At 37.4% G+C, this 14,999-nt stretch overlaps 1 protein-coding gene across 2 annotated transcripts in view; it reads left to right on the top strand.

Annotated features, from left to right (window-relative positions):
- HTR7 (5-hydroxytryptamine receptor 7) overlaps positions 1-11,932 on the top strand; it is a 132,727-nt gene extending 120,795 nt beyond the window's left edge. For both annotated transcript variants that reach the window (XM_042456014.1, XM_042456015.1), the window contains exon 3: positions 11,052-11,932. In XM_042456014.1, the coding sequence (XP_042311948.1) occupies positions 11,052-11,094 (43 nt within the window). In that variant the 3' untranslated portion in view covers positions 11,095-11,932. The remainder of the gene's footprint in view (positions 1-11,051) is intronic.
- The last annotated feature ends 3,067 nt before the right edge of the window (positions 11,933-14,999 follow it).

The raw sequence follows: 14,999 nt of genomic DNA, 5'->3' as shown, positions 1-14,999 counted from the left end.
TGGACCTGCCTGGTGAATTCCCTCTCAGGCCGGCGGATGGCAGTTATGGAGAGCGGAGTCTCCTTCCTCTCAGGCCGGCGGATGGCAGTTATGGAGGCCGGAGTCTCCTTCCTTCAGGCTGGCCCTGCTGGAGCTGGACCTGCCTGGTGAATTCCCTCTCAGGCCGGCGGATGGCAGTTATGGAGGGCGGAGTCTCCTTCCTCTCAGGCCGGCGGATGGCAGTTATGGAAGGCAGAGTCTCCTTCCTTCAGGCTTGTCCTCACAGTCACCGTCATCTTGGGCCTTCAGTGCCCACGCTTTTAGCCCCAACAGAGGATTCTCTCTATATTTTTATTTTTTATTGTTTTTATCTTTTTCATATGTAAAATATATATGATATACAAATTAACCTCACAATTTCATTTCTTATAAACTGTACATACATACATCCCCCCCATGAACTTCCATTATTACTTCTATTCCCTTCTTCCCAATCTCCTTCCCTTTAGCTTATTCAAACATCAAAATATTAGCCATTATCTATTTATGTTTTTATCTCATACATTCTTACATTTTTTCCCTCCTAAATTATTCAAATACATTGTTAAGGGTTGCCATTCTCTTTCCCAATAGTCTGTTGATTTTTTTCTATTCCACACTGTTATTTTATCCAATTCTCTCACTTCCACTATTTTTTCCAACCATTCCTCTATATTTGGTGTTGTTTTCAGTTTCCAATATCTGGCCAAAACAATCTGAGCTGATGTTATCAAATATAATACCAGTCTCCAGTATTTTTTTTTTCCTTTTCTATTTCTAATACTGAGGTCATATTAAGTAAATAAAATTCTGGAGTACATGGAAATTTTAAATCAATTATCTTTTGTATCTCTTCATGTATTCTATTCCAGAATTTCTTAATTTTTTTACATGTCCACCACATGTGATAGTAGGACCCTATTTTTTTTTTTTTACATTTCCAACATAAATTTTCTTGTATTCCATATATTTTTGAAAGTCTCAATGGGGTGTAATACCATCTATTGGCTGTTTTTAAATAATTTTCTTTTAAATCTTGGGAGCATGTAAATTTATTTGACTGCATCCATGCTTTTTTCCAATTTTCAAATGGTATGACATGTCCAATTTCTTGAGCCCACTTTATCATTGTTTCCGTCACCGTTTCCAACTCTAATTCACTATGAATCAATATTTTATACAATTTAGATACTTTCCCCATATCATTTCCCCATATAATTTTGTCGATAATATTTTGTTGAATTTCAAATTCACCTTATTTCATATCTTCTTTACATTTAGATTTGATTTGATAATATTCCAACCAATTTATCATTTTTCCACTTGTCTCTAATTCTTCCTTTGACCTTATTTTTATTTCTCCCTTTGGATCTATTATTAATAACTCCTTATAACACAGTTGTTTATCTTTCCTTACTTCTCCACTAAAAAAGGTATTTTGAATCGATACCCATAATGGAATCCCACTATATAACTTTCCTTTAATTATCTTCCGTATTTGCATTAATGATCTTCTTTTTATGTGGTTTTTAAATTCTTTATCAGTTTTTTCCATTCCATATTCTAAATAGGCATGCCAACCATATTTCAATTTGACCGCCTCTAAATCTGTTATATTAGTTTTATCCAATTTGATCCAGTTTTGAAGCCATAACAAAGAACATGCATAGTAATACAATTTAAGATCTGGTAGTGAACATCCACCCCTATTAGATTCTTTTAAATATTATCCATTTAATCCTGGCCTTTTTGCCTCTCCACACAAACTTTCCCAATTCTTTATTCTAATCTCTAAATATTCTATTATTTGTAATAATTGGGAGGTTCATAAACAAAAATATTAATTTAGGTAGAATGTTCATTTTTATCTCCACGATCCTTCCTGAAAGTGATAAATTTAGTTTATCCCATTTTTTCAAGTCCATACACACTTTTTGCCACATGGATCTATAATTGTTTTCATACGAATTGGTATTTTTCTCTGATATCCATATCCCCAGATACCTTACTTTTTTCTTTTTGAATGCCAGATCTCTTTGCCAATTCGTCCTCTTCATTTTTTCTTAGATTTTTTTATTAACATTACTGTTTTTGATTTATTTATCTTAAATCCAGATAAATTTCCAAAATTATTTATTTCTGCTAATACATATTCCAAATTCCGTATAGGATCTTCCACTATCAAAGCGATATCATCGGCATATGCCTTCAATTTAATTTCATGTCCCTTTATCCTTAGTCCTCTTATTTTCTTATTCTCTCTAATTGAATTATTTAGTACTTCTAACACTGTAATAAATAATAAGGGAGACAACGGACACCCCTGACAAGTCCCCTTATTTACATCAATGTATGCTGTTTTTTCACCATTCACAATTACTCATATTTTTTGTTGGTTATAAATTTGTTTAATACTTTCAACAAAGTATCCCCCCATTCCCATCTTTTCTAATACATCAAACATAAATCTCCATTTAACTTGGTCAAAAGCCTTCTCTACATCTAACATTACTATAGCTACCTTTTTTTCTTTATGTATGTGATAGTACTCAATTGCATTTATTACTGTCCTTATATTATCTCTAAGATATCTTTGTGGCAAAAACCCATTTTGATCTACATTTATATATGTCTTCAGTATATTCTTTATTCTATTAGCCAATATCCATGAATATATATTGTAATCAGTATTCATTAGTGCAATAGGTCTATAATTTCTCACATCAGTATGGTCTTTTCCCTCCTTTGGTATTACTATCACGTTAGCAGATTCCCATGACCTAGGTTTACCTTCATTCGGTATTTTGTTAAACATATCATGCATCATTTCAATAATTTCATCTTGGACGATCTTATAAAATAAAGCTGTATATCCATCTGGACTAGGGGCTTTATTTTCTTTTTCAGCTTTTATTGCTTGTTGTATTTCTTCTTTCGTAATTTCTTTATTAATCATTTCTTTTTGTTCTTGTGTAGTTTCCTTTATCCTTTTTTATTTAGATATTCTTCTATTTGTTTTCCAATCTCCATGTTATCTGTTTTTTCTTTAAATAATTTTGCATAATATTCTCTGAATGCTTTTAAAATATCCTCTTGTCTATTTGTTATCTTATCTTTATATCTAATTATTGTTATCAGTTTCTTCTCTCTTTCTTTTTTTTAACTTATAAGCCAACCACCTACCAACTCTATTGGCTCCTTCAAAATTCTTTTGTTTAATCCTCTTTAATTTTTTATCTATTTCCTCTATATTCTGCATTTGTACCTGTTGTTTTAATATTACATATTGTTTCTTCAATTTTTTATTTTTTATATTTCTTTCTAATTTTTCTTCCAATCTCTTCAATTCTTGTTTGTTTTGTAAATTTTTTCATTAATCATTTTTTCCTCAAAGGCCCTTTTATCAATAATCCTCTTATTACTGTCTTACCCGTATCCCATATTGTCTTCATGGGTATGTCATTTGTGTTGTTTTTCTTATAGAATAACTTGATTTCACCTTTCAACCTTTCTACGAATTTCTCATCTTTAATTAGATTTTCATCTAATTTCCGGATCCATTCTTTATTTTGATGTTTACACTTTATCTCTAATTCTATCAAATTATGATCAGATATTAGTTTTGGCTCTATCTCCATTTTTTTAATCCTTGGTATTAAATTTTTTGTTACGAAAAACATATCAATTCTAGGTCTTGATTGATGTGTATCAGAGTAGTAAGTATATCCCTTTTTTGACCATATAATTGTGTCCATACATCCACCATATTTTGTTCCTCTAACATTTCAAAACATCTTCTAGGTAACTTTCCCTGTTGTTTCTTTATCTTCTTTTTTGACTCTCTGTCTCTCTGAGGAACCAATACACCGTTAAAATCCCCCACCAATATTACATTATGGCCATTTATTGTCAACATTTCTTCATTTAATTCATGAAAAAAAGATTCTTTTCTAACAGTGCATATATACAAATAATTTGCATTTTTTCATTATTAAGCTCAATCTCAATAGCTATATATCTACCACTTTTATCTCCAAAGAGTTTTTTCGTTTCATATTTCCTATTAACATAAATTGCTACCCCTCTTTTCCTTTTTTTTCATCTGATGATCAAAATATATTTCCCAATTTTTTATAACAATAGAACAATTTAAGATAATGTATAAGGTAAGAGGAAAACAACAAGGCGCTGTAAAAACGTGTTTCAGATAACACACCACGTGCTTCTTGTTAATAAACAATGAAAATGCATCAAAAGAGGCCTCTTTTGTAAGGAGATTATTGCACCAGAAATCCCACTGAGATAGATATGGCATTTAAAAAGGTCAAATGGCTGGACCCCATCATCAGGCAGCCCTTCTTATACCCAAAGTGTGTGGCTGGCAGCTGGTTGCTTGGGATGGGGTTGCAGACTGCATACAGCCTGGGAAAAAGTAAGTGTGATAACACCCATTTGTTACTTTAAATCCCATGTCTATACCCAGCAGGATTTTTGGGTGTGATAATCTCCCAAGTCAATGTCTCAGATGCTCTACTCCTAATGTAAATGGTTTGACATTGGACTAGGAAGGACTCTGGAGAATAGAGTTGGAATCCCCACTCGTTTCATGGAACTCACTTGGGTGACCGTGGAGTAGAACACTCTCTCGGCTTCAGAGTAAAGTACAGGCAAAGGCAAACCCCCTCTTGACAAATCTTCACCAAGAAAACCTCAATTATAGTCCTCCTTAGGTTTCCAGAGGCTGGAAACAACGTGAACTAACTAAAAATAATATAGGGAAGTGGGTTTATATAGGGCAATGATAGTATCTAGAACTAAAGTTAAATCCGCAGATATGGCCAACGAAACTTGACTTTCTTTTTTTTTTTATTATTTTATCTTTTCACATGTACAATATTATATACAAATTAACATCACCAATTCATTCTTATAAACTGTACATACTCCTCTCCCGATGAACTCCGTTCTAACTTCATTCCCTTCTTCCCAATCCCTTCCCTTTCGCTTACACAAATAACAAAATATTAACCATTATCCATTTGTGTTTTCCTCAACAGTTCTTACATTTTTTTCCCACCTAAGTTATTCAAATATATTGTTAAGGGTTGCCATTCCCTTCCCAATAGTCTGTTGATTTTTTTCATCCACACCGTTATTTTATCCAATTCTCTCACTTCCACTATCTTCCCAACCATCTCTAATTAGGTGTTGTTTTCAATTTTCCAGGTCTGGCCAAGACAACTCGAGCTGATGTTTAAATACAACAAGTCTCCAGTATTTCTTTCCTTTTCTATTCCTAAACTGAGGTCATATTAAGTAAGTAAAATTCCGGAGTACATGGAATTTAAACCAATTATCTTTGTATCTCTTCATGTATTCTATTCCAGAATTTCTTAATTTTTTACATGTCCACCACATGTGATAGTAGGACCCTATTTTAATTTGACACTTCCAACATAAATTTTCTTGTATTCCATATATTTTGAAAGTCTCAATGGGGTGTAATACCATATTGGCTGTTTTAAATAATTTTCTTTAAAGTCTTGGGAGCATGTAAATTATTGACTGCATCCATGCTTTTTCCCAATTTTCAAATGGTATAACAGTCCAATTCTTGAGCCACTTTATCATGTTTTCCCGTCACAGTTTCCCAACTCTAATTCCCTATGAATCAATATTTTATACAATTTAGATACCTTTCCCATATCATTTCCATAAATTTTGTCTACAAATTTTGTTGCATTTCAAATTCACCTTTCTATCCAATCTTTTTACATTTAGATTTGATTGTATAATATTCCAACCAATTTATCATTTTTCCACTGTCTCTAATTCTTGCTTTGATCTTATTTTTATTTCCTCCTTAGGATCTATTATATAACTCCTTAAACAAAATTGTTATCTTTCTTTACTTCTCCACTAAAAAGGCATTTTGAATTGATATCCATAATGGAATCCCACTATAAAACTTTTCTTTAATTACTTTCCATATTTGTATTAATGATCTCTTATATGTGGTTTTTTAAATTCTTTATCAGTTTTTTCCATTCCATATTCTAAATAGGCGTGCCATCCATATTTCAAATTGACCGCCTAATCGTTATATAAGTTTATCCAATTTGATCCAGTTTTTGAAGCCATAACAAAGAACACGCATAATAATACAATTTAAGAGAGAGAAGGTTAAGAGGTGATACGATAGCCCTGTTTAAATATTTGAACGGGTGTCATATTGAGGAGGGAGCAAGCTTGTTTTCTGCTGCTCCAGAGAACAGGACCCGGAACAATGGATGCAAGCTGCAGGAAAAGAGATTCCACCTCAACATTAGGAGGAACTTCCTGACAGTAAGGGCTGTTCGACAGTGGAACACACTTCCTCGGACTGTAGTGGTTGGATGGCCATCTGTTGAGGATGCTTTGATCAAGAGTTCCTGCATGGCAGGGGGTTGGACTGGATAACCCTTGTGGTCTCTTCCAACTCTACGATTCTATGATACATTTGTGTTACAGTGCAATGGTGTCTACTGTATCAGTGGAGTGATTAATCATCTGGTTTTTAGTCCAAACTTTAAAGGAATTATCCAAGATGTTGATCCTGTTTTGAGCTTAGCAATTTAGGTGCTTTAAACCTGAGCAGATTTGCCACTACTGACATGAAAGGTACCAGCTACCACTGTCAACCAAATATTAAGAACCCTGGGTTGGATCCAAAGATAACTCACGCTCACAGGGAATAAAAAAAGGTTTCACATTCCTTTCCTCTGATCATCTGCAGCTTTCATGATGCCTCTTTTGTTGGAGGTACATCATGCTGTGGACATACAATGGGGCAAGGAAAACATGGGGGAGAGAAGAGGGGACAGAAAATATTTCTTCCCTGAATTTCCTCCAATTATTTTATCTTAAGCTCCAAGCCTGAATTGGTGGGATTCCTCCCTCACAGCAGTCTCCCATATGTCGCAGCAAATTGTCCAACTGCTCCCTACACCCCTTCAGATAGACTTTTTGAGGGAGATGCAAATTGCAACAGGAAGCAGGAAGGGAAGAGAAACTTCCTTACTAATAACTTGAACCTAAGTTCCAAGCTCCCAGTATTTGTCTCATAACATATACAGTATGTTTGCCTGTGAACAAATTACTGCTGTTTGTTAAAGAAACTTTCCAGCCTGGCTGTATGCTACTGAGGCAAAAACAAGTATCATTCTGGAAATTCTGAATAGACGTAATAATCCAAGTTGTCCTCACTGGCTCTCATAGGATGCAGGTCTTTGTCTTTTTCTTTCATAATTTTGGGGCTATACAGATTGGGGGGAAAGGGGCAGCCAGAGACTGCCCCTTTCTCCCCCAGATGGAGGCTGCAGCAGACAAACACAGCGGCCTTCTGCAGACCTAAAGAGAACCCGCTCTCGGTCATGTGCGGGGCGCCATTGGCATCCTTGCGTGCAACAATGATGTCTATGCGGCGTGGTGCTGCTTGGTTGCTGCGCTGCGCAGACACATAATTGTGTGCCCCGCATACAGTTTGTAGCACAATTGTAGGGCTGGGCAGGTTCGGATGCCTAGCCCTACAAAACCCTACTTTCGGCCCCAGGCTGACACAAAGTGCTGGTCTGTACTGGGCCATAGTCTCAACCAGCAATGTGTTTACTTGGGCGGGTTATAAACCGCCGCTTTGCGGCGATCTGCCGCTGCCGCTGTTTGCTCTGTAAGGGAGCCGCTGCAGCCAAACCGTGCGGCTCCGTTACGGAGCAAAAAAAAAAGCTCCAAAATGGAGCTTCTTTAAGCGGTGCCTCTATGACGTCGTGAGGCGCCAGGGGCGGACTCGCGACGTCATAGACGGCGCAACATGTGCGGACGCACAGCGTCCGATACGTAAATATGGCGGCAGCCGTGAGGAACGGCCGCTGCCATATTGTACGTACAGAATACGTACTAGGGTTAGGGGGGTGCGGAAGCACCGCCCCTTCCTAACCCTAGTACGTATTCATTACGTACTAAATGGCGGTCTGTAACCCGCCTTGGTTTCCCTATGCCAGGAATTGTTAACCAAGCCAGCCACATCTATAGGTGCCTACCTCTTTGTTTACAGATAAGTCTGCTTCACTAGCCACACCCCAGCATGTTAAAAAAAAAGCATAGATCTAGAAGTTTGACCACCAAAAATTGAAATTGTAAGAAAAGTGGAGGAAGATGAAAGGAAAAATAAAATAAAAATATTCCTGGGTATATGCTGGGAAACGTTCTCATATGGTGTCTAGACACTTTAAAGTGTTTTTGGTTTGGCTTGGGTTTTTAAAACATGCAAGGACAAAAATAATTTTCACAACAATCAATGCTGAGAAATAGAAGCCAACAACAAAAAAGGAAGAACAAGAGGCCTATTCCACAAGATCTGGGAATTGAAAGAGAAATTTAAACCAACAATGGGGATGCTCTATGTCTATGATCAGAAACTGAAATAAAATATACAACCAAGATGAAATAAAAAAGGATGGAAACAATACAGAAGAACTATATAAAAATGTGTATTAAAAACATGAAAGGACAAATGACACATGGGAAGAAAAAACATACGAAGGTGAACCCCAAATTTGGAAAATGAGGTGAAAGCCACACTTAAAGTAACTAGAAACAATAAATAACTAGGAACAGATGACATACCAATAGAACTTCTACACTCTACAGTGGTAGAATCAATATCATTGCTAACTAAAATATGCCATCGAATATGGAAAACAAAGCAGTAGCTCACAGATTGGATATGATCAATAATACATTCCTATACTGTATACAGAAAAGGAGACACAAAAGGTTGCAGTAACTACAGAGCCATTGCTCTAATCTCCCATGCAAGCAAGGTCATGTTCAAAGTCCTGCAGCAAAGACTCCAACAATTTATGGAGTGAGAAATTCCAGAGGTACACGCTGGATTCCGGAAAGGAAGAAGCACTAGGGATCATATTGCAAACATGATGGAAAATGGAGCACACCAGGGAATTCCAAAAGAAAATCTGCATGTACTTTATTGACTACAGCAAGACCTTTGACTGCATAGAGCACAAAAATCTATGCAATGCTCTCAAACAAATGAGAGTACCATTAAAATAATTAATGTCTATGAACACATTTACTTTGTAAACTGGGGTATACTTGTAATGACTTTCCCATAGCATTCCTTTTTTTAATGAAATGAGAGCATAACACTATTTTTAATATTTTACTTATTGCAAAATAATATGACTGATGACATTATTACAGAGCTTCAGAAATGATAGCTTATTCTAGGAGTTACAGTACAAAAAGCACTGGGAGTTACAGTACAAAAAGTAACTTTCCCTAGTGCTCTCATTTTTTGGGGGGGGGGGATCATTTTGGTGGCTTTTTTGCTGTCGTTAGAAATTTTTTTTTACTTATTAAGGGTCTGTATAGACCAGACAAAAGGCCCGGCATTGGGGTGGAGTGGGGTGTGGGACAATTGCACACCGCATGCCCCGACTCCACCCCCAAGATCAGGGGTAGGCAACCGTTTTGAGCCAGGGGCCGGGTTGCTGTCCCTCAGACAACTGGGAGTCCGAAGCCAAAAAATAAATAATTAAATGATTTTTTAAAGAAATTTAAATAAATAAATAAACCGGGACAAATGTAGGACAACATTCTCAAATGGTGGACACTTTTTTTTAAAAAAAGTGGAGGACACGCAAAATTTTTTGCTGATTTTTTAAAAAATGTTAATATAAATGCATGTTTCCGAGGCGTCTATAGACAATTGCCCCCCTTGCCCCTGCATGTGAGAGGCCAAAGGCCCCGGCGGCAATCGGCGGCAGGACTGGGCTGGGGCCGGTCCCAAGGCCTTGCGGGCCACAGGTTGCCTACCCCTGCCCAAGATGCTGGAAAACTGCCAGGCTGACCAAATGGCGGGCAGATCCGTGGTGTTTCTTCAGTGTAGCATTTTAGACATGCTAAGACAAATGGTGGAAAGCTGCCACTGCAGGAGCAAGGGTGGCTTTTTGCCAGCTCCAAAAGGAGCAGCTTTCTGTCACTTATTTTGCAGCTGGCAAATTACTGGATCAGGGCTGCATTTCCAATGCAGCACTCAGAGGGCTGGTGGCAAGCGGCTCCTTTGGGGCCGCCTGTTTAGCCCCTAACTGTAAAAAGTGTAAATGGAGGATAATGAAAAAAAAGTAACTAGTAATTGCAAACATATTACTTAGGAGAAAATAGTGCCCAGTGTGTTACTTCTGAGGATTTATGTTTGAACCTCTCAAGAAATGAATTGGAAAAAGATCAGGCATTATGACAACAGGGAGTGTCCTTCTCATACTTAGGCCTGTCACCAATCCATGTAACCTTTAGAATAATTTTTCTTTTTCAGAGGTGGACAGTTTGGGGGCTATTTTCCCCCTCCCACAGTCTTTGACAGGACCCCCTTCTCCTTCAATCATCCCAGATCCTGAAAAAATAGTACCAAATTTGGCAAATCCTGACCCTGAAAGTTGTTTAAATGTCCCTGAGTTTATCATAAGCCAAAAAGGAGCCTTTCTTTATAAACTGAAAATTACCAAATAGTCACTTCTAGTATTAATAAAAGGTTGTTTTGTGCATGAGACATGTTCAGGGTCATCCAGATAGCCTTTAGATAACATATTGCAGATCCCAGAGGTTTGGAGGGGTATTGTTTGCCATTTTTGGATGATTTTGGGATGTGTGCATAGGTTCTGGGCCCATTGATCAACACTGTCCATCTTGGTCTTGCTCAAACAGTTATCAGCTTTACTTTTGATCCCATTTATTCTTCCCCACAAATCAAATTCCATCTGGTTGAATTCCTGGTTGAATTGCATCCTGCAAATGGCTGTTTCTGAAGACTCCTCTATCCCATTATGTGTGTAGCTATTGCTCTTAACATGTCACAAGTTGCCCTGAAGAAATGGTGTGGGAGGGGGCATGGTAAAGACTTTTTCATCTTGCAGTGACAGTAAAAGTTATATCCTGTTCATATTGAATATTTGTAAATTATCTTTTTCTTCAAACAGGAGGAACTCAGATTATGCAAGGAAAAAGAGTCATGATTTATGACTGAATGAGTCATATATGGACAAGGCTCTGCTGGGCAAGGAACAGTATGGAAGATCCAGTCAGCCAAGAAGAACTGAGGAGATTAATGGAATTCATCTGGTCCACTTCTGAAGGGAATGTTAAAAAGAAAGTCAGTGTTCATGCATATCATATTAAATGTACTCCTGCTCAGTACAGTGACATCTCTCTTGCTATCTTCCTCTTCTTCCTCCTTTTTTTATTTCATGGAATTGTGTATAAATAGGCTTTATGCCCATTATACACAAATAAACTTTTTTTTGTTTAGCTGGACGAAGCAAATGGCATTTTCAACAAAAATATTACATATGACATCAAGAGTGTGACGGAATGAATGCCTTTCAAGTTTTCTGCTTAAGGATGTAAATCTTCATCAGTATCAGTCTCATGAGCAAGAATGAATAGTTTAACCACTTTTCTCTGAACTGCAAGAAGGTCCTCAAAACCTACACAGTTTTGAATGATTATTTGCAGTTTGGGATTTATTATACAAAAAATAATGGGTTTTTTGTGCATAAAAGCAGAATTTTCTGTGCAGAAGACAATGGTCTCTGAACAAGGAATTTGCTTTTCATGCCAAACATAACAGGATTAAAACATTTACTAATATTTTTCCACCCCTACTGTATCCTTGGGAAAGAAGGTACATATGCCCCACCAATCCTTTTCTAACTGCCCCAGCTATTTTTTTTCAAGTCCACATTTTTACCTCTCAACAACAGCAGGCAAAATTTTACCATGGGCTGTCCCTCTCAAAAAGACACAAATGAAAACTATGGGGCTGAACAGACTGCCCCTAAGGGGTGGCCTGCAACTGTTTCTTTATTCGCCAGATTGGGGCTGTGGCAACTACATGCCACGGCCCCAATCTGGTCTTTCTGCAGATAGGGCACCATAGCTGCTTGTGCCACAGCTTTTTGGTGCTCCTTTGGCACTATGTCATCTGGACACAGGGCCAGAGGAGCGCTGTGATGCTGCTCACTGTAAGGTTGGGCGCATGGCATGATGGTGGCATCAGGGCAGTGTCAAGGCGTGCATTACGTGGATGCCACACCCCCACTCTGTCCCCAGGTTGGCTTTTATGACTGGTCTATCAAAGCCCTATGTCTCAGCATGAGCAAATCGATCTGTTTTGTTTTCTCTCATATTCAGCTTTTCCACGCAACCATTTTTCATTTTTGAAGAAGTTTGACATTTTTAGTTAGCTCTTACTAAAACTTGAACTGAAAAAAGTTTCCATTCTTCTACATAAGCCAAATTCAATGGGTATAGATGATCACAGTATGAAGATGACTGTATTGTACCTGCCTGCCTTAGAATTATTAATGATGAGATGCTAGTCTTATAAAAAAAAAAATGAACATCCCTAATTTTGCACCAAGAACATGGTTGAAGTCACAGGTGTTGAAATCTAGACCCTTTGAAGAATCAAGTAATCAAAGCAATCTGCCTTGATAGACAGATTTCTCCATTTTGCTTTTCTCCACATTTTTCTTTTAAAAACCTCAAATTCTTTGCATCGTATTTATGAAAAAAGTGAATTTTGGTAGGTTTGTTGTTCTGGTACTAGTGGTGTGCCTTTAAGTCATTTTTGACTTAACAATGAACCTATCACAATGGGTTCTAGGCAAGATTTGTTCAGAGGGAGCTTTCCTTTGCTTAGGGAATGAGTACTTAAGTGCACTGATAAGCAATATAGAAATGTACTTGCTATTGCTTCGCTTTCCTCTGAGGTTGAGAGTGTGATCTGCTGAAGGTCACTCAAGGGGTTTTCATGGCCAAGTGTAGATTTGAACTTAGGTCTTCAGAGTCATAGCTAGGTCTCCTTTGATATGTCTCAAGCTCTGGTGAATATTCTATTTGCTTCATTTTTAAAAAAATATAGTAGCTTAACTTATAACTTTGCTAAGTTACTATTTACAAAAAAATGAACCAAGCCAAATATTCAGCTTGGAACATTACTTTTTCTGTGGCAGTATTCTTGGAACTGCAGTCCCAAGAATAACTTTTCCAAGCTGTGCTCCTCATTCCTCCCTAGGGATTCCAGAAAAACAGAGAAAACTCATCAATGTAAATTGCGGACCACTGGGTTGCAATATTAACAATGCTTGTTTGTGACAAAAAAGACAAAATGGGACAACAATATAGTTATACTTTCATTTCTACATTTTTCCCCCTTTAGCCATCCTTCTTCCCACTTTCCCCCTCATTTTCCTTACAACTAATGTTTCTTCCTTTTACTGAGCATCATGGAAAGTGTAGTTATGGTGGGATTTTATATGACAGAAACTTTCCAGTGAAAATTAGCCAACATAACCAACATAGAAGCTTTCAGACGTTTTCATGTATTGGTGTTCTGTACCTTTGAGACAAACATTCAGAGAAACAACAGGGATACACAATGTATTTTGCTGGGCCAGTGAAGGGTGTTTTTTAAGCAAAGAACAAGAAACATGAAACCTTTCCCCACTATAAGAGGCATGTTCTGGCTTCAATCCAGAGATGTAACATTCTTATGTCACAGTGAAATAAATGTGACTTAAGATGTAGCATGGGTTCTTAAAAGGAAGCTAATTCGCTCTACAAAATACAGGGCTACTTTTGTCTGTCTGTCTGTTTGTTTGTTTCACTTGTGTTTGAAAGAGGTTGCTTTAACCAGAATGCTCTTGGTGGCTCCTATTGGTGTAACTGGGGAGGGAGGGGGTAAACCAGTATAACAGGTGGTTGTTATTTCCCCCTGACATTGCTTATAATAGTATAAAATGGAGAATCACTGAACTATTAAGGGGAAAAAATACAAGGCTACATGTTGATGATACAACAAAAAGCAAAGCCAAGAACTTTTCAATACATCTGTTAATTTATTGTGTCTGCTGTCATATTTCAGTGTCATTTGTGGGTGTACTAAAATGTGTTAATAAATTATATGAACAGTAGTAGGATTTCAGAAGCTTTTTGTGCACTGTGAGTTTCCTTGTTTTGTATGTATGAAAGCCTCTTTTTAAAGAATTGTATCTATTGCTTTGAGCTTCATGAGACAGAGGTACATATTTGTTCTTATAGTGGTGACAATAAATATTAACTATCAGACACCCTTATATAAGTATTGAAAGTTTACCAAGAATTTGTCCATACATCATTTCAACATTAAAGACTATGCTTCAATAATATTTAAATTAATTCCTTTTTGCTAACTGGGGGGCTGTACAGACAGCCCTGAAATGGCGGGCTGGAGTTGCCCATTTTAACTGAGGAAGAACACTGCAGTTGCCAAACCGTGTGGCGTCCTTCCACAGTAAAAAGAACCTGGTTCTTCCAGGTTCTTTTTGTGGTGTGTTGCGTATATCACGCGTGCGCCATTAGCACTTGTGATGTACACAATGTGCAGTGACATGCAAACACTGCATGGCAGCGGTGTCATTATGGCAGTGCCTGGACAGGATGCCAACATGATGCCACCGCCCGTATGGACTAGGGTTCCAAAGCGTGCGGTTGCTGTGCACTCTGGAACCCTTGTTTCAGCACTGGCACGCCGCTTTTGGCCAGCGTGTCTCAGGACTCAGACTATATTCTTCTCAGACTGTTTTCTTCCAAGGTATATATTAAAGAACCAACGGGCTTGAAAGAGAACCCCTCACCCAAAAGTTGAAATGCTTTTGAGACCCATCTCAATAAAACATGAAAGAGTATTATTTGTTTTGTTTTGCTTTTTAAAAGAATCCATGTAAGCCTTTATGTAAAAACTGTCATAGGTGATCTACAATCAATCTGCACAGAGTGGTAAGAATGGGTGATAACAGAGCAGCAGCTTCAGGTAAGCTACCAGTTTGATGCAGCAGGACTAAGACATAATTCACAAACCACATGTAAACGGGTTCTTAGAAGGA

The sequence above is a fragment of the Sceloporus undulatus genome, chromosome 3 (genome assembly GCF_019175285.1).
Source record: "Sceloporus undulatus isolate JIND9_A2432 ecotype Alabama chromosome 3, SceUnd_v1.1, whole genome shotgun sequence".
In the NCBI taxonomy this organism is placed as follows: Eukaryota; Metazoa; Chordata; class Lepidosauria; order Squamata; family Phrynosomatidae; genus Sceloporus; species Sceloporus undulatus.
This window is presented reverse-complemented; position numbering and strand designations above follow the sequence as displayed.